The sequence below is a fragment of the Carassius carassius genome, chromosome 5, assembly GCF_963082965.1.
Source record: "Carassius carassius chromosome 5, fCarCar2.1, whole genome shotgun sequence".
Lineage (NCBI taxonomy): Eukaryota > Metazoa > Chordata > Actinopteri > Cypriniformes > Cyprinidae > Carassius > Carassius carassius.
The window spans coordinates 27,397,036-27,417,866 of record NC_081759.1 but is presented as its reverse complement, the minus strand read 5'-3'; the positions used below and the strand labels follow the sequence as shown (position 1 = coordinate 27,417,866).

General features: G+C 35.6%; 2 protein-coding genes across 2 annotated transcripts in view; both read left to right on the top strand.

Annotated features, from left to right (window-relative positions):
* Positions 1-8,936: 8,936 nt before the first annotated feature.
* fgf5 (fibroblast growth factor 5) lies at positions 8,937-16,216 on the top strand. The gene is made up of 3 exons (XM_059549171.1): positions 8,937-9,441; positions 10,936-11,039; positions 15,055-16,216. Exons 1-3 carry the CDS (start codon positions 9,228-9,230, stop codon positions 15,415-15,417), a joined length of 681 nt encoding a protein of 226 aa, XP_059405154.1. The 5' UTR covers positions 8,937-9,227; the 3' UTR covers positions 15,418-16,216.
* A 1,979-nt stretch (positions 16,217-18,195) lies between these two features.
* The window catches only part of cfap299 (cilia and flagella associated protein 299), a 51,326-nt gene continuing 48,690 nt past the window's right edge, over positions 18,196-20,831 (top strand). The window contains exons 1-2 of the mRNA XM_059549170.1: positions 18,196-18,333; positions 20,081-20,205. Coding sequence (XP_059405153.1) covers positions 18,226-18,333; positions 20,081-20,205 — 233 coding nt within the window. The 5' untranslated portion in view covers positions 18,196-18,225. The remainder of the gene's footprint in view (positions 18,334-20,080; positions 20,206-20,831) is intronic.

The window sequence follows — 20,831 nt, the reverse complement described above, 5'->3', positions numbered from 1 at the left end:
GTGATATTAATGTAATTAATAAGTGGACCTAAAAATAAACCTTTCCCAATCATAAAAAGCCATGAAAGAATTCAGTCCAGAATATGAGGTAATGAGCTAGGAGATGATGATAGTAACTTATATTACAGAAGATATTTATTGCCTGACCCATATTTTGTGACTGGAGTCATCCGTCCCTTCATAAGCTCCAGTTACATTTGTCACAGTATCACTCAGCACCTCTCGGTCAGGCTCAGTTTATACCCTTCTCACATGTGGCCAGTGTGGTCACCCTTGGCTAACCCAGCTGGCCCGCTTCTCATACTTTACGTGCGATTGTGTCCTATGGTGAACTGCTCTTCCCTGCATCTGTCTCTTCCCTTCATCTTCCTGTTATTCTCTAACATCCTGGCAATGGGGCCCTTGCATCAAAATAGTGTGAAACACACCGATCTCAAACAGTATGTATATGAGCATGGTATTTATAGATGATTCACACTAACGATGCAGTGACATCCGAGAACATGACAAGAAGCATGAGAAAGCCAAATCCAAAATGTATAACTGCTGATTGACTGTTTGCGTTTCTCTGCAGAATATAACAGATAGAATAACCTGTTTCATTTTGCAAATCTACTAATTGCTACTATCACTACAAATAATATATATATATTATATTTTATTAAATATTTCAGCGTTTATTATAAGTGATTTGTCCATACACATCTTTTTTTTTATCATAATTTGATTTCATAATAAAAATCATTAACTCTCCCTCCTTCATCCCATCTAGCAGCAATCTGTCACTCAACCAACATGAGATCCCAACCATTAAGAAAATAACAACAACAATCCAAATAAATCCCAGTGGACACATTGGGCCTTTTTTTCTCTTTTGAGAAGCAGTTTTACTGCATGCAAAAGATGACGTTCCATGCAAACTTTAATACTTTAAATTTCTAATGAGCCAGTGGTTTGATACTCAGCATTGCTCTGGACAACAGCGAATATTATGAAATATTAGACAAATTAATTCCACAAGTAAATACGTAATTAACAGAAATAATCTATACAGTATGTGTTTTTTTTGAACCTCTAAATAGTTTTCAACAGTTGCCTGTTCATTCCATGGAGTAGCTATGATTGTGTTATTACCTACCATTGGTTGCATATGAACAACAGACTGCTTAAGTTATTTTAAAGCAGGACTCATTCAATCTTCCTCTGCGCTGACATGGACAAATTTACACTTAGCGTTCACTTCAAAGATGAACAGATCCGCTTTATAGACATGCTTTTGCACTTTGCATGTTCTCTGTCCCTCTAAGATGTTTGTACCTGTCTTCTGTGCGTCTGCTTCACAAATTCTAAGCATTGCTGAGAGTAATAGACAGATCTGAGAGTAGGCAAGTATTTAAGCTGCACCTGTCCTTCCTCTTCAAACTTCTGTCCTTCATGGGTCATACAACATTTTCAAGGAGATGAGAAACAGATTATAATTGATTTTAAGCATCTTCTGCCGACACTCTGACAATATATATTAAAGCGATAGTTCCCTCAAAAATGAAAACTCAAAATCCTGTGTAATTAACTTTCTTTTGGGGAACACACACAAAAATATACTGTTCAAAAAAATAAAGGGAACACTTAACAACACAATGTAACCCAGAAGTGTTCCCTTTATTTTTTTGAGCAGTTTATATATTTTGAAAAGTTATTTTCTTAATGTATTATAGAAGAAAAACAGTTTACAGTTAACATTCTTCAAAATATCTTCTTTTGTGTTCCACAATAAAAATAAAATCAACGTCACGAGTAAATGACAGAAATTTCATTTTAGGGTGAACTATCCATATTCAGTCCATGTGAACTATTAAGTGTTTTCTTCTTACAATTAAAAAAAGATGTAGAAACCATTTTCACTCAGAAACTGCTAGTAAATTTCACAAATAATTACAAAGAAATGGAAAGTCCCACTGTGAAATTTTCAATTCGAAAGTTTTAATGAAACACATACAATTGTTTTTCTTATAAAATGTAATTTCTTATAATTTACAGTTCATGCCTGGTAAAAGGAGGATATTAATGGGCTAAAAAAGGAGATTTTAGTGAATGGATTTCTCATGTAACTGTATCTTTGATGCTTATGGATCTGCACTTTTTTTAGATGTAGATTTATCTTTTTCATGCATACGAAATCAAAGCAAAGCGCTCGTTCACATTCCATAGTTACAGTTATACTGAGCATGCAGGTGTCAGCAGCTCAGCCGCTAACAATGTCGGACACAGCTGTTGTTCGCTCTGCTATACTGCAACGGGGTGAACCGCAATCGAACATAAATTATGCAGCCGCACAAAAGATGTACCAGTCATTCATGCACCGTTAATACAGACACCAGTACCATCACGTTGTCATTTCTGGGTCATGCCAGGCCGTAATTTATATGTCATCAACAGGAACAAGCTGTATGCTTTACTAAGGCAGTGTACAGGTCACACATTTTATCTTGACTACCACCGGGTTTGTTGTTGTTTCTTGCTCTGGGTCATTTGTCACAGTGCACAGGGTGCTGCTCTCAGAGAGAGGCCTCTTTAAGCACAGCGGTAAAATATAGGCCTTCGGAAATCCACTGTAAAACTATACGGAACTAATCTTTCAGCGCTGTGCAGGCATTTCGAGTGTCCAGCTCTGATTACTACGCCTTGAGCCAAAGCAGTCAGGTAGGCCTGAAGGTGGATTTATGCAGCGGGAAGTGCACAGGAAACTCCCTGTTGATTGGTGAGAGGGGAGAAATGGTGACTGTTTGTTGGTTTTACTAGATAGAAATAAGGACTAGAGAGGGGGGAGGACTGAAAGACGTCAAAAGATGCATTTCTCTAGTGCACAAGAGGGATAGGACTTCACATCAGAGAGTCCAGCAATTTCCGTATAGCCTCAACTATGACCTGAAGGAATGAAGCCTTGAGCAAAAGCCTGACACTCAAAGGAAGATGCATAGAGCACAGAGAGAGGTAGATGTAGATGATGTATTAGGAAAAAGGCTGTTTTTGAACATTAGAGGTTTTTCTGAGGCTAGGTGGTCAATGAGAAACAAACTCTCAGAGAGACGGCTCACATCAATATATACGGTTACAAAAAAAAATGGTTCAGTTATTCGAAAGGATAAATTATACATATACGAAAATACACAATATAGCTTGATTACTGACACTCTTCAAGTACAATGTATATAAATAAATATCTGAACAATTGAAAACATTACACATTACAATCATTTAATATACTAATTGCGTACTTTATTTTGTTTAATTATTATTTATTGAAAATGAAACAAATGGACCATAACGTTTTTAACAGTTTACATTACTGTGAATAATGTAATACCTAAAAGGGGCATCATCTTGGCATATAAATAAATAAATAACATTTTTATATATATATATATATATATATATATATATATATATATATATATATATATATATAGTAAAGACAAATTGTTCTGTTTGCTTTTGAGTCAAGAAATGTGTAAATATGATTAAAAGATGATGTCACATTTTATTAATTGTGATTAAACACAAAGATGTTTTACCAACTAAGAAGATGAGCAATTTTAATGATGACTTAATGTATGATGGCAGTAGCAGAATGAATTTGGAAGATTACAAAATCATCTTGGAAGTGGAAGTCGTGACATTTGCCAAGTATAGTAACCCATACTTGGAACTGGTGCTCTGCATTTAACCCATCCAAGTGCACACGCATGGCAGTGAGAAGTGAACACACCATGAACACACACCCAGAGCAGTGGGCAGCTATAGATCCAGCACCCTGGGAGCAACTGGTGGTTCAGTGCCTTGCTCAAGGGCACTTCAGCCATGATTATTAAGGGTGGAAGAGAGCGCTGTTCATTCACTCCCTTTCAACTACAACTCCTGCCAGCACCGAGACTCGAACCGGCGACCTTCTAATAACTAATCAAGTCACTAACCATTAGGTCACAGCTGCCCTCATTAGGCCACAGCTGCCCTCAATATTCTATGTTTGAATATGGCTTGAATATGGCTAATATTCAAGAAAATGCTCATCTAAACTCATTAGAAAGCACTTCATATTGGATCAGGACAATGATCCAAAACACCCTGCCAGTTCAGTCAAGGACTTTATCAGGGCAAAGAAATGTAAAGTCTTAGATTGCCCAAATCAATCTCCAGATTTAAATCCGATTTAACATTAATTTAACCAGCTGAAGAGGAGACTAAAGAAAGAAACTCCCCAAAACAACCAACAGTTGGACCTGGCTGCATTAAAGGCTGACAGTACTGTACCAATACTTATGGAGGGCACTGTATATACATATGTACATACACATACACACATATACACACACAATTTTGTTTGTAAATAATGTATATAAATAATGAATAAAATATTTCATGCACATATACAGTATCAAGTAGATTAAAATGTAGTACCATTTTAAAAGGTACATTATTGTGCATAAGAAATATTCATTGCCAACTTTTTGAAGAGCCTCTATTATTTTAAACTATTATTTAACAATTAGAAAGGTGAATGATGCATATAATGATCCATAAGGAGATGCTAGAGTTACAGTACATAAAGGCAAATAACACTCACTGACACTTTTTAAAAGTACATTGCTAACCTCTTATTTACTTCTGACTGTGGTGTCTATCAAGGGGGTTTACCCTGTTCATTTTTATCTTGCCGAATCTGTCAGTAGGTACTGATGGCTGTACACTGACAATGTTTTCTCTGCTCACTGACAGGCAGCTCTGTCTGTAACCAGTGAACAGGTGCTTCTTTGTTCCTCAGCAAAAGCCCTCAGACACTTTGCAAAAACACAGCGCTGGCTTTTTCACAAATGAATGGGGTACTACTTTTTCCAAAGCAAATGTTTAGATCTATTACAGATTAAATGCTTGGCTGATCCATGGGCTGTTTTGAAAAGACGTGTTTGAAATGCGTGGCCATTTTCACGTCGCCTCATGCTCCAACTCTCAGGAATGGGAGGAGGGAATAGGGTGAGAATCTCTGACCCTTAGAGTACAGCTCAAACATGGCTTTCTGGTTTGAGGACACCTCTAGATTGAGAACAAAAACCTTCTCCCCGTTCCGCCTTGCTGTGGTGGAATGTTTCAGATGACTGTAGGCACGTTTGCAAAGGAATATAAGGCTGAGAAAGTGGTTCAGGGGTCAAAACACATACATAACTTGATTGTTATTTCAATAGTGAAATCTACACGAATCATCAGAGAAACACCCTCAAGCAAATGGAAATTCCCTTGTTACGTCGTGACTTAAAAATAAATATTAGTGATTCCCAAATCAGCGGCTGTAAAAGGGCTTGTAAAATAACACTTAATCACACGTAGAGGAAAATTAGAAAACGGCTCTCTATTTAGAACAGAGTTTCTGCATGTTTTATAAAGGTGAATTTAATACTTTTTAAAGACCTTTATCGGGCTAAATTAAGGAATAAATTGAAGGAAGCACAAATCTTCCTCAATAATTGTTTTGCTTTCCATTGAAAATGTCAAAAAGATGCTTAAATCAAGGTGCATTTACCTGAGTTGTCTTGTTTTCTAAAATATTTAAAAAAAAAAAAAGTAGATTTATGATTAAAACAAGAACAAATGCCAGTGGGCTCAGAACTTAATTCAACTTGCTTCAACAGGAAAACATGTTTTCATAGTTTAAACTAACAGAATTTTGTTTAGTTTCTCAGAAAACAAGATTTTGTATCTTTTTGCATCTCAAGTGTTTAGGTATTTGTACTGGAAAACAGCACAAAATAGAAAAGAAGAAATCTTTTATTTGTGAATGCAACATTTAATTGCTTAAATGCTGTTAAATATTACATTTAAGTCTTTCTGCACCTAATAAGACATTTTTAAGGCCTTAATGTGTGGAAACACAAATTAAGACTTTTAAGGACCTTTTTAAGACCAGCAGAAACCCTTAAGGAATTTTTCATTCCTTAAATGTAAATACCTGCCCAAATGCATTATGATGTAATATTTCATATTTGCGTGCACACACACACACACACACGCACACACACACATACATATATATATATATATATATATATATATATATATATATATATATATATATATATATATATATATACATATACTAACTTATACATTATATGATAAAACATAGAAAGTCATACATTTCATGTAATATTTGCTTATAAAAACCTTTTAAATTTACTATACATTTGATACAGCTTTTAAAAGCATCATCTATCAAGGAGACGACTCCATAATGAAGGTACAACATTATTGCCAAAGCTTGTGAGCTAACAACCATCAGCCAACAGACCAAATTATTAAGTATAATCTTTAAGTGGGCCAAACAGTCCCAACACTGTCCAGATGCCATCATTCATGGCAGTACCTGAAAACTCATCTCCTCCCCTGTTACTCAAAAGCTTAATTCACAGATAATGATCACTTGTGCCAAAACAATAACAAATGATTCTTCCCCAACAGAGAAAATCCTGCATGATACTACAAAGTTGTTAAAAGCCAGGATCATTGATGAATCAGTCAGGATCATCAGTGTTTATACTCATCTGGGGTATTACCTCACTGCAGTTACTGGAGGTTCCAACACAAACAAATGGCCTTTACAATTTGGGAGGTACACAGTCCTGCACTGTTTATATTAAAGTGATCAATCCGTGTTGTGCAGCAAGTGAAACAGACATCACAGACCTCCATGTCTCCATTCACCATTCATCTAGTGATTAAGATCGTAAAGTGTTCAGGACACATTCCTTTCAAATTACTGAAGGCTGCCATCGCATCTCAAAGGTAACTTAAGATGCTGTGAGCAAAATCTACAAATGCTCTAGGATCATGCAAATTCATGCATTTAAGGCATTTTTGAGCATATAGCATGCATATTTACATAAGCCTTGCCTCCTACAAAACAAATTGCTTGACAATCTTTGATTTATAAAATATTCATGAATATACATTAAATAACACTATTTATGTTTTATATATGGATTTATAAACCTCAAAGATCTTTTGATTTATATGTAGCCTATATGTATAAAGATTTCCTGTCCAGGTTTTGTACAGTTAATCTCACATATAACTGTGAATAACACAATATTGTGTGTAGATGAGAAATTCATATGTTTCAGACATTTTTTCAAAGAACATGAAATTCCCACTGTGCTGTCCATTAAGCAGACAATGTGTAGTGCTGCTCTTCACTCTGCAGGTAGCTGTACTGAAACAACTGGCCTGGACACCACTATTGTTTCATTTAATAGAGAGATAATCCTAATAGGTCCTAATGATACGGTATACTGGTTATTTAAATAAAGTATGTTGTTTCATTCTGTGTTGTCATTAACATGTGGTGCAAATTAATACATATAACACAGTTGATCTTATGGTGAGTCACAAATTGCCACAATTTTACCTGTCAGTTTATCTATAGTTATAGTTATATGTATAGTTTATTACAGCAACATTTCCACTTTTAAATGAATCAAGGGTAATCACAGTGATAATGTGTTATCACTAAATTATTACACTGCATCACTCACTGCCCATGTCCTCACTGTATACAAATGAAAATAGGCTATATATGTAAGAAAACTGAGATTAAATTCTCTAAAAGAAACATTAATGCTATGTTCTGACTAAGAGAAGACACAGAAAAAAGAAAATATGAATAATGAATACATTTAATATGAAAGTCAGTCTTCATCCTGAAGGTCCTCTTTCCAAAAATAATTGTAAAGTTTGTATATGTTAGTTTTGTTGCTTCTTGTCCCAGAAGGAGTCAGAGCTGAGAACTTCCAATAATGCGACAGTCTGTGTGATAGACAGGTTCACGCACGGTTAATCTGAACCTGGACGAGCTAAATTACAGCGCTACCTGAGGACGGTGAGCGTGATTTCACCAAGTACAACATGACAGTTTATACAACCGCTTCTCTTCCAGTCATAAATTATTTGTCCACCCAGTTGTATAGCCTATATGTTTCATCGTGCGTAAAATGCTCAAGGAGTATGTATTTGGTCCCTTTACGTGATGCTCTTTTCTCTGAATCGTTTTTTTCTTCTTTAAGAAAAACTTAGCTTCAAACATGTTTGCAGTAGGCTATTAAACGTTAATTAATCTTTTTTAATTGGGGTTTCAGGTAAAATATATCAAGGTGGTATCTGTGCAAAATATTTTTATTAACTATATTTTATCATTCGCAAAATCCTTTAATTATAACAAACAAGCAGTGAAGAGATTTACCCTAAATAAAAGTCCAACGGTGTAACCAAAACGCAGGAGGCAATTTCTGTGAATATATATATATATATATATATATATATATATATATATATATATATATATATATATATATATATATATATATATATATATATATATATATATATATATATATATATATATATATACAGAGAGAGAGAGGGGTCAAAGTCACCAAGTTTACAAAAAAAAAAAAAAAACTACATAGGACTTTGTATGTACTGCATGCATTTATTTATTTATTACTTCTTTGAAAATGTACGTTTTATTGAATCAAATCGAGAAATCAAACTTGATATTAATTAAAAAATGTATGATATATTTGTATAAAAAACCTTGGAAAATAAGTGAAAGCTTGTTTAAAAAAAACGGCAATGTGTATGGAATGTAATTCGTAGGCTACTTTCTACTTCATCATGGTTACATCATTTGACATTAAATATATTATATATATATTATTGTTTTTATGGCAAACATATTCAAAACATGACAAGTCTTACGTTTCCAAGAACTTGCCACGTGTTTTAAAAAAGATTCTCATGTCTCCGTTTGATCACCTCAAACGTCATTAATTGTCACTGACCCACGTATTAAAGTATAAATAAATAACTGCACATTCCTATCCTTGGTCAAAGACGCGCTGTTTGGAGCTACATCTCCAACGATAAACAGAACTCAGGAAGGTTTGAATGTTTCGACCGATATAAATTGAGGATGAGAGAGAGCGTCCAGCACATCTCAGGCACGCATCAAGCAGTGAGATCATTTGTGATATAAATATCTCTTTGCCAGCAGATCTGCTCCAGCTCCTGCAGCAGCCGAGGGTAATGCCCACTAGTGAAACAGCGAGTTACCTCAGAGCGCTGGAACAGCAGCAAAATGCTGGAAGTGGCCTAGCACATTCACACACAGCTCTCTGGAAAGAATGAACGTTCCTCTCCTGCTTTTACTCCTCTTTCAGTTGCCTCGCTCTGCATTGCCTACGGGATCTGAACGCGCGTATTTGGAGCACCAACTTGTCGAAGGACGCGTATCAGGGCGCAGGACTGGAAGACTGTACTGTAGAGTTGGAATTGGTTTCCACCTTCAGATTCACCCCGATGGAAGAGTCAACGGGAGTCACGAACCTAATCCGTTAAGTAAGTAGTCATTTCCCTCTTTACGGACATGTGGACAGCTAAATTCAAATTAGTGATTAATTGATCCTTTTTTTTTCCATACTTGGTATGCCTGCACAGTGTTCGATAAGGATTTTCCGATAGAAATAAACTTACCAATACTCAGTACGGATGAAATTGTGCTCATTTACATCCTAAATTAAAATGAATTATTAAAATGACCAAAGAGAATCTAAAAAAATTATTTGCATGTTAATTGCATGTATGTTTAAACAGTTTTGCATAATAGAGAAGGTCCTTCCAAGTCACACAGACAGAATCTTATTGATGGGCTGTGCACTCAAACACTCACTGGCTCAAGAAACTCTTATTGCAGACTGAATGTATGATAAATTAGTGCTTCCTCTGTTTGGAGTCTCTTGTTTGGAGCGGATGTTTATTTACAGGTATGGGAACAGGTGCAGTGGCTGAGATCAGAATGCCAGTGAGCTGAAAGCTGGAGTGAGTGGCATCATTAACATGCCATGCACTAGATTTCTGTTAATGGTTGAATAGCTGGGTACACATACCATAGTACTAGGTCTATTTAGAGGGTCTACTGTCAAATAGATGATCAAAATTAGATTAAAGTAAAAAGGACTTTGAGTTTGGCTGTTGGTGTTAAGTCCATGTGCCAGGCGGAATATTTAGAAAGCAAACATCATAGACCTAAAACATCTCTCTGAAACAATACAGCCTAAACAATCTAATTTTTATATCAACAAACATTATTTACCAGTACTGTTATTGCCTAAAATATTAAAAAGATGGATGCTATATCCAAATGCCAGTCAATTTTTATATTAAGTGATCAACTCTATGTGTAGTTCACTTATGTAAAACCACCTCAAAATATACATTGTATATACAGTGGTAACAAACAGGCTTTTTAAAATCAACAAAAAAGCTTATTTTTGGATTATATGGACCCTATCACTGCACACACGCTAAATGAAGAGCACCCAAACTTGTAGGACTGGCATTGGGAAGTCACATTCATTTTTCTGGGTGGATGTTTTTTATGATGTTAGTGTGTTTTACAGTGTGCGTTGCAGTGGTTTCTCTATTCTTTACTTACTGTACATGTACAGTAAATTGATCTAATATCCTGACTAATATAAAAGAAGACAAAAAAAGAGATGTAAAATAGGCTATACACACACACTGTATAACATGTATTTATCAACAGATGTGACTCAGATTGTACATTGTCCTGTACATACAACAGTAGACAGGAGGGGATAGAATAATGTTTAACTGAACTAATCTCTCTTTCTATAGCATTCAATAATACTTGCAACCCAAATAACCAGAGAACAATAAATATATAAAGCTAAAAACACTTGATTTTTTTATTTATTCTCTCTCTTTCATAACCAAACTTGTGTGTGAACACAGCCATTGTTTGACCTTTGACACTTAGGACATAAAGGTAATCAGTCGTCACTGCAATTGTTGTGTTTTTTCGATCTGTAGGTGTGCTTGAGCTGTTTGCCGTGTCTCAGGGGGTCATAGGGATCCGAGGGGTTTTCAGCAACCGATTTCTAGCCATGAACAAGAGGGGGAGGCTTCATGCAACTGTAAGTCAGACCCAACACAATATAAACTCATAAATCCACTACAAAAAAGTGGATGCAAACTAACCCAAATATGCAAAACAAAAACTCCCCATACACACTTTTGAAGGAAATCTCAGCTTACTTTGATATTTGTGAGCCTCGGCAAATTCTTTCAACAAAGACTTGTACAGCACAAAGGAGTGGAGAGACACTGCAGTTCCAGAGCAATCTGGCTTTGAAGGGGTCTGGGCTGTCTGATAGAAGGCAGAGCTTATTAGCATGTGTTAATGGGAAGAGCAGATTAAAACGAGTCTGGGGTAGTTGATAATCTTGCAAGGAAGGGGATCAATATTTGTGTAAACAAAGTTGGACAGCTTTAAGGGCACTTAGCATGCAGACAGCAAGAACTGGGACTTATGCAAGCAAAGCAACAGTATATGGAACTCTAATCTGCATTCATATAGCTTTATAACTCTCCTATAACTCTCCCATAATAGCAACTGTTTTTTTCCATGCTGCATGTATTTTAATACAGTAAAACAGTAATATTCTGAAATATTATTACAATTTTAAATAAATATTGTATATTTTATTATATTTTATTGTCATTTTCAAAGCTTAATTTTCACCAGTCATTACTCAAAACTTCAATGTCATTATCCTTCAGAAATCATTATAATAATATCGCATATAATAATATTCTTAATATTTCAGTTGATATATATACTGTATCTTTAATGAATGTAAAGTTCAAAAGAATAGTATTTATTTGAAACAGAAAAGTTTGGTAACATTATATATGTCGTGGCAGTCACAAAAACACTTTACTGCATCCTTGCTGAATAAAAAGTATTATATATATTTATTATATATAAATTGTTCTGTACTTGTGTAGACCCTACTTCACATTAACGGTTTACAATTTTAGAAAAATCTTGTATGGGGCGGATAATAAAGTAGTCTGATAAATCTGAGGATTAGCCTCTGAACTGCCGCAGACATCATCTGTAATTAAAGCAGCTGCAGCGGCTCCGTCAGACTTGAATTGGGTTTCATTTCCTCAGACCAACTACAGTTGCATAGGCTTATTTAATAGCTGTCAGCTTGGTTTTTAAACCCCAAGCACTTCACTTCGTAGACAAGTCGGCCTAACCAAAGGAGTATCAAATGACTTAATGTCTGATTTTTGTTGCACTGTCTGTCATATTTAATATTTAGATGTTTTCATAGTGGCAATTTATTGCTGCGATAATGGCAAGGAAGACAGATGTACATTGTGCCTTGTGACATACCCAGCAAGCTATTACTAACATAATCTTTGCAAAGCTTAAGAGGTCACTACATTTATTAAGAAAACAATGGAGAGCGGGTGAGAAACCAAGAGGGAAAAGGAGATGCAATCATCTCCCATTCCATGAAACGTGGATTGCTCATGAGGCAGAGAGGTGTCTCAAATATAACAATGCTCACATGGTCTAAAGGTAAAGAAAACAGCTCTGAATAATATGGCGACACTTACGAATGGGAACAAATCTGCCGTGCCAAGATGTAATTATTCGTATCTGTGCCTGTAACGGTCTAATTACTCAATGCTAGTGGTGCAAGGCTGAACAGTGGAGGTACCACAGTATGGGAAATCTTGAGAAAGGATTGTTTGTGGATAATATTCACAAAGAAAGCTGTCAGAGAACAGACACAGGTCAAACAGATGTGCAAGTTCATGACTTAACAATAAAATGTCTACTGCTTGCAGACACCCGAACAGACACATGGGATTTCTTCTATCTTTTCAAACATGGATCGAAATAACCCCCCAAAAATGTCATAAAAGGATGTATCCTCAACAGCTGGCTGCCGTTTAAAACAGCGGTCATAAAGCACTTCCAGAAGACAGAAACCATGTATCCTAATCAAACAAAGGTTCAGATGTTTTTGGGGCGAGATTTAGGGGAGAGAGCCCCTGTGAAGTTATGGTGGGTCACGTTGTGACTGGCATGTTTAGAAAATATTGTAATGGCACCATTTTCTGCTTCAGCAAACCAGAACAGTTTTATTATTTCAGAGTTTGGGAATTATGCAAGACCTCTTACTTGGGACTGACCCTCGTTAAATTCATGATATAGTTTCCCACCAGATGTATTTTTAGAGAATGAGGCCAAAATTTGTAATAATGTTGGTTGTGTACAGTTGTTAATATAAGCTGCTGTTTACAAACTACTAACAGTGTTCCCAAAAACTATTTGCACACATTTATTCAAAGGAGTTCAAAGTCACATTCGACAGAGAGCCAGAGAAGAAACAATAACAGACCAGTGATGAAGTAATCTTATATAAGTTCGCTTTATGCCTGCTATCTAGTGTTGATTTGACCAAATTCATCTAATTGAACTATCTGAGCTTTGGTCAGATTTTAAAAACATTTACTAGAGAGAGATCTAATGGATGTCTGGTCTTGTCAGTCAATGGCTGCATTTTTTGAAAGCCTACCTAAGGAGATAGGCTTGCGCATAACCATAGACTGCCTACAAACAAGCATGTGTCCTGCTTTCCTGTGCCCTGGAAGGATAAAGTTGTTTCACAGCCTAATGAGTTTTCAGCCCACACAAACGAAGCTCTGCTTTTGTCGGTCACCCCAGTCTTTGATTGGAAAGTCGGTTTTGATGACTTTGAGATAAGGAGATAAAAGTAAGACTTGCAATTATTCTGAAACCCCCTCGATGCTTCATTCTGGGGCTCGTGTCTATAATCTGCTTGCTGCTTTTCATTAGCTCTCTTTATGAGGGGCTAACTCAATCAGGTCACAAAGTGTTCTCTCTCCAGCAGCTGCTAATGTGGCATCCTACAAAGTGTGTGCACAGTAAATTGTGTGCCCAACTTATTGTGTGCCCAAAGTGTTAAAGCTTTGTTGATGTGCTGTGGCACTGTCTAGTGCTGAGGTAAAACTGAAGCTCAATACAAAAGCAGATCACTACCACATACAGTTCCGTGTAAAGTGTACATACCCTTTGCAGAATGTCTTGATGAAGCTACATAAATTAAGATTCAAGTTCTGCATTAGTACATGTTCTTATAACTTCTTTAATTTCCCAGCATTCTCTGCACACATGGTTTTTCCCTCAAAGTCTAGTACTGTAGATGATGTTGACATCCAGCTTTGCTAACTAATGTCATTTTTAGAATATTTTAATTAATTACATTTTTGAAAATACATTTGTTAAAGATTATATTAAAATATAACATTCTTGTCGAAGACTTTTGTGCTGCATCTTCAGACAGTACTAAAATATGATTTGATTTTAAAGATTTTACCTATTATTTTTAAAAGGGATACGTAAACTTAGCACAACTGTAATGGTTCTTGTTTTAATTGGATCTATACTGTACATTTAATACATTATTTTTCCTGTATTATACTTCAAATACCGTTATCAACATCATTATCCTTTCAATACAGAAAATTAAAGCTCATTGACATTCTTTATGCTTTTTCTATTCCTCAGTTTACAAAATTATACCATAACTTACAATGAAAAGTGAGCTGGAAAAGAACTACATGTCTGGTACACTGATCATGTCCTCCTGTGTTGTGTGGTATCTACTATAATACATCCTGCTACTCTGAATAAAGAAGAATTATTTAATTCCATGGTGAAGTATGAAACAATGGTCTATTTATTTTATGTGTAGGCTCACAGTAACAAACTTGCTGAATAGCTTGTAGAGAGAAAAAAAAACTTATGGCGATTACATTTATACTAAACAGTAAAAGTTATCATCTCAGTTGAAAGTAAGATGTACAAATAGTACAGGAAACCATACACTAAATAAACACCATTGCAGCTGGACTCCGGCTGAAATACAAACATAGATCATCAGAGGGATCTAGTATCATTCACAGACTGTGTTGAAAGCCAAGATTCAAGACATATTAACATGACCATTAACATGCACAGGTGTATAAGTATCAGACTCAACAACTTGTTGATATTCTATCTTTGTATCTTTTCATTCCCCCTTTTACTGTCCTTTTCCCCAGGAGAGCTTTACAGATGACTGTAAGTTCAGGGAGCGTTTTCAGGAGAACAGCTACAACACATATGCCTCAGTGATCCACAAGAACCATCGGACTGGCAGAGAGTGGTTCGTGGCACTTAACAAGAGAGGTAAAGCAAAAATGGGGTCCAGTCCAAGAGTGAAGTCGCAACACGTGTCTACACATTTTCTGCCGAGGATGCATTTGCATGAAAAGACTGATCAAGGATTCACAATAACAGATAAAGAGCAGGAAAAACAACCACCTCCACACCCACCAACACCCTCTATAACAAAAGTCGCAGCCAACACCGGAAAGAAGAATCGACCAGTAGTCAAATACTGGCCCAAGTTTCGATTCGGATAAACCAGTGCTGTCTTAAACAAGGACTAATCTTGCAAAAAAGACAAGCTGGGAAAAAAAGATGGTTTGCTGAAATAACCAGTTTTCTCTTCAGGATAACCAATACTTGCTTAACTTACATGACTTGAGCATTCCGTTCATCATGTACATTAGACGTCAAAGGGCTGAATCAGCCAATCACAAGACATTTTCACGACGGATCTTCTGAAGTCTGATGTGCATTTCATGAGGATCTTGTGAAAATCTTATGTATTTGAACTAAAGTTGCGTTACAAGAGGATTTGCCTTATTATCCTCAGTGATTTTACAAAATATAACTACATTTTTATATTATACCTCACTGTATTTATACAATATATTTATGTCTCTACAAGCTTTTTTTGCACAAACAGTTATCCAGCTTCCAAAATTATAATGTTTGTGATGGTAATATGCAAATATATTTTTAAAAACGGTGAAGAACAGTACAAGAAAAAGACAACATATTTTGAATTCTTCTGGGTTGAAAAATGCACATGGATTGCTTATTTGCATGAAAAGTCCATATTTCTTCTACTAGATGTCTGTCCATCAAAACCATCAGGCTATATGCTGACTGTCGTGGAAATTAAAATCCTGTCATGACCCCAGTGCATTCCACAGAAGAGCGATGTCTCACAAGGATAAACATGTCTTGTGGGACTGCTCTGTGTATTTTATGAGCTCTGCTCATAGGTGTATCAAATGGCAGACAGTCGTTGTATGACCCTTCACAAAATATCCCTATAACTGTCAAGCAGGGAACTCTGAAACGATGTGGAACTCATCTTTAGTGTTTACAGGTGATTGCAACCATAATCCATTTCCAAACTTTTCACAACAATTCATTTCTAATAAACATTTCACTATTATGACATTAAAAACATCCTGTGCATAATTCCCTAAAATTATTCTAAGGCTATTGTCTGTTTTACAAACTACCACATTATAGGAATGCCATGCTTTTGTATTTGGAATGGGAATATAATAGGACACAACAGAAATCCTTAACAGATCATAAATGTTTAATCACAACTATTATTGCACACTTTATAAACTCTGCATTAGAATCTCCTGGAATCATCAATGTGGCCAAAATCCATATTGTGCATGCATGGTGGTGGTATTGGATGTCTATGTCTGAAGACTATTGCCCATTGCAATTGACATAACAGCTGGCTTGTGCCATTATCCTGTTGGACTGATGCAAGGGGTAAAGTCAGGGTTTGTTGGAGGTCAGACATTCCACCGGAAAATGGTTTACAACAGTGTCTCATCAAACAGGTTGAAATACAGGGCTCAAGATATCCACATCAAATGGTGTCTGCATAAACCGTAATGCTGAACAGTTCTATGGCTCTAAAGGTTTCTTCATACTACTTGGGTACATGCCAAGACATAAATCCATAGCCAGTAGTCAGGACTATGACTTTTGTCTTGGAATACAATCTTTGCCATTCAAATTCCTTATAACCAGAATCAATTTTACCAAGTTTAGATAAGAACAAGAATGATGGCAAAATGCATAGAACTACGAGAACATTGAGAACTGTTTAATAATAGTTTGAAGAGCTGTGCCATCTAGTGGTGATGTATGAATAATTAAACCACAGGTACATTTTGGTCGGACTTGGCAAAACATTAAGGATACCTGTTTGCCTTGTGCTCAATATTTGAAATGAGACAACAAATAACACCACAAAACTGTGGTTCAGCAAAACTGATCAGTCCACATAAATTAATTCCCACTAAATCCAGTAATGTTTAATGCAGTGAAGGTCCACAAAACCAAAAAGTTAATAAGCTTATTGCTATTTTCATTTTACACACCCTTTAGCATAAATGTATTTATTTGATTATTAGACATTTTATGTTGTAAAAGCAAAATTTTTATTATTATAATTATTATTATTTTTATTTTATTTTGGGCAATACCCCCCAAATATTATTATAAATATATATTATTATAAATATTAAAGGACAAAGGAAAAAGCTCTTCAGCCAAAATAAATAAATAAAAATAGATTGGAACTCTTAAAATATTAATAATGAATGTTTGCTGTTAAAAATGAATCAGTCGCATTGTCTTTATTCTGACATAACAATGATGCAAGATGATTTTAAATTTGCATGAAAATTTCATTTAGAATTTATACCATAATATGATGCAGTTTCTCAAAATAATATGATAATATAAAATTCAAACTAAACTAAACTATATTATATTATTCCATATTATATGATATTATATTATATTATATTATATTATATTATATTATATTATATTATATTATATTATATTATATTATATTATATTATATTATATTATATTATATTATAGAAGTTTAGACTGCAAGAAAACATGAATTACACAGAGTAGGTTTTTGTTAGTAGGCTACCAGCAGTAAGACTCTGCTAGACCACATGATACAAAGAAATCACGTAAGCATACATTCACCAGTCACTTGTAATGCTTTCACACAAAAGATTTTAAAAACAGCTTTTGGATGCATACCATCAACCTTCCTGCTTCTCTTAACATAGTAGAATTAGTACCCTGGTATTGGTTATAATATTCATATCTAAAATAATAACTATTTTGGAGCTATAAGAAACAGCATTGCAGACAAACAAACTTACACTCGCTTGAGATCGTCTAATTTTCCTGCGAATCACGCTTGTTTTGAAGGGCGGGGCTTACGAATTTATATTGGTTCGTGATAGGTTTATAACCGGAAAACACGATCCTACTACAGCTGTCTGTTACCATGGGAATAACTCAAAGTAAACAAGATGGAAGACGACGGAGGCGTCTTTGCGGGAGAAACCGTGGAAGAGTTTCGCACTTATGAGGACTTCTTAGATTCTCAGATAAAACCTCTGGATTTATTTTACCTCGAGGTGAAGCATTACATTTCACGCTGCAAGTTAAACCGTCTGTGCTATGTGACGTTGCGAATCTCACACACATTGTGAGATCAGATGCATCAAGAAAACGATTTATTTTGTTTCATTCTAAATCAGAATTTGTCTCAGTCAATGTGAATAGTCTGGCAGTTACGCTTGTGCACAAGTTACGATAGCCTGAGCAGACAGATGGAGTAACAAAATATGTCCTGTGAAAGTGTACGTTCGCAGTTAGACGTTAGATGGCGACATGGTAACGTTACTTTCCTGCATAGTTCTATAAACTGCAACGTTTTCTCATCATTATGTACAATGGTAGCTTAAGTGAGACACTTTGTAGTTGTATTTATTATATTTATAGTCTGATGAGATAAGTCAACATTCAGTCACAACATCAGGCATTACAGTGTCTCTTTTAGCGCAGTTTTAGAAATTTGGATTGACTTTAAAAAGTTCCCCATTTGATTTACTTGGGGCTTGTTATAGTTTGGAAGAAACTAATTCAAACCTGAGTTGTAGGAATGGTCTGTAGCAGTCTATAAATGCCAATGTGTGGTTTCCTTCGCAATGAGGACTCGGGGATATATTCGGACACATTCTGGTTTAGTTTCATATGTGGGGGCTTATTTCTAGTTAGAGGAATGAGCGTGTCTTAAGTTATAAGGTGTTGTATGACTTGAGTGGTTACACATTCAGTCATTCATACAGCGCTGGATTCAAAATTCAAATCTACTCTCCGGAGGTTTTGGTAATACAATCCACTATATGGTTTTTAGGTCATAAGTGTAATTAATAAGCAGTACGAAGAAAATAATATATATATATTTAAAGAAATTAATAGCTACTTTTATTCAGCAAAAATGCATTAAATTGATCCAATGTGACAGTTTATTATGATCAAAGATAGTTATAATGTTAAAACAAGTTTTCTGTTTCAAACAATTATTTTAAACTTACAAATCATCTGACAATCCTGGAAACAAAAATTACACAAAAATATGTAGCAGCACAGCTGTCTACAACATTGATTAAAAATATATAAATCTTAATTTCTGAAGGATTATTTCTGCTGAAAATTCTGCTTTGCCATCACAGGAACACTGAAAGATCTTTAACATATCTTTTAAATTCTAAATTAGGCTCAGATGTTTTGATGATGTGTTAGAAAATATATTTCGGTCACATTAACATGGTTTCAGTGTCAACCTTAAAGATAATTTATATATATTTTTTTTACCTATTTTTATTTGACATTTATAAGTTTCACTGTTTGACTTTTAGTGTATTTATATTAAGATTGAGTTTCTCCCTTCACAAATGGATCTTGCCGTTTGAGTCTGAATTTTTCTTTTTTTTGTGTGTGTGGGGGGGGGGGGTCCTCGGCAGCAGCTCTCTACAAACTCAATGCCCTGTTGCCACATGAAAGCAGCTCCTCCTTCTGAGGGCATAAGGAAATCTCACTAAATCATATGGAAATGATACTACTCACTTTTAACTACGCTGCAGTGACATGTGGTAAAAATCCTTGCAACCATGAAATTGTCAGCGCAGCTCATGTAATTTTGTCATATAAATAGCATGTATACTAAAATAGGATTGATATAAATAGCACTTGAGCACAAAACTACCAGAAATGTGTCATAAAACACTGGCCTGTTTGTACAGAAATGCCATTTGTTCATATTGTTCAGTCAGTTTTAACCACCCCCAGCTCAGCAGATCTGTGTTATTGCTCCTCCAGGATCAGGAACTGGCTCGCCAACTGGTGGAGCTGGGCCACAAGGGTAGCAGTTTGGAGCGGGAGGAATTTGAGACAAGGAAAGCAGCTGCCGAGGCCTCCAGGCTTGCTTCAGGGAGCCAACAGAAGTAAGGTTTTTGTGTTGTGACCATGAAAAGGGGACAAATTTCACACCAGTATGTGACCTTGAGAACATGTATTTTCCAGTACATGCTTTAGGCCTCATTCATGAAACACGAGCAGAATGAATTTCTGTACAAATCGTTTGTTAAACCACTTTGACGTAAATTGTCACATTCAATTTAATGGCGCAATCTACGTACATGCGCAATTTACGAACAGTTTATACAATGATTCATTCTGCTCATGTTTCATGAATGAGCCCCAGTGGCTTTAAAGAATGGATTAATTATTGATGCACATTCACTGTACAGTAAATATCAAAAACATCAAATTACAGTAAAATGGTAGCAAATAATCTGAGATTATAGGATTTAAATGTCCAAGGACACAACAGGCTCTTTTTAAAACAATGTTTGCTCAAACCACTAAGGACTTTCCGGTGATGTTAATGCTCTTTATAGATGCACCTGACAGCTCATGTGTTTAAGCACATATCCCCCATCCCATCACTGTGAGAGAGGCAAAAGCTTTATTTGTGGGGATTTTTGGGATGCTGTGAACTTGGACTCCAACTTGGACGAGGATTGCATAGCTGCTGTGGTGAGGCTTCAGGAAACATTTTTGGAGAACT

Excerpts from the sequence above, each read along its gene's own strand:
- fgf5 (XM_059549171.1), top strand. The coding sequence starts at position 9,228 with ATGAACGTTCCTCTCCTGCTTTTACTCCTCTTTCAGTTGCCTCGCTCT. Across the intron at positions 9,442-10,935 it reads TCACGAACCTAATCCGTTAA|GTGTGCTTGAGCTGTTTGCC; the intron begins GTAAGTAGTCAT and ends TTCGATCTGTAG. Across the intron at positions 11,040-15,054 it reads GGGGGAGGCTTCATGCAACT|GAGAGCTTTACAGATGACTG; the intron begins GTAAGTCAGACC and ends CCTTTTCCCCAG.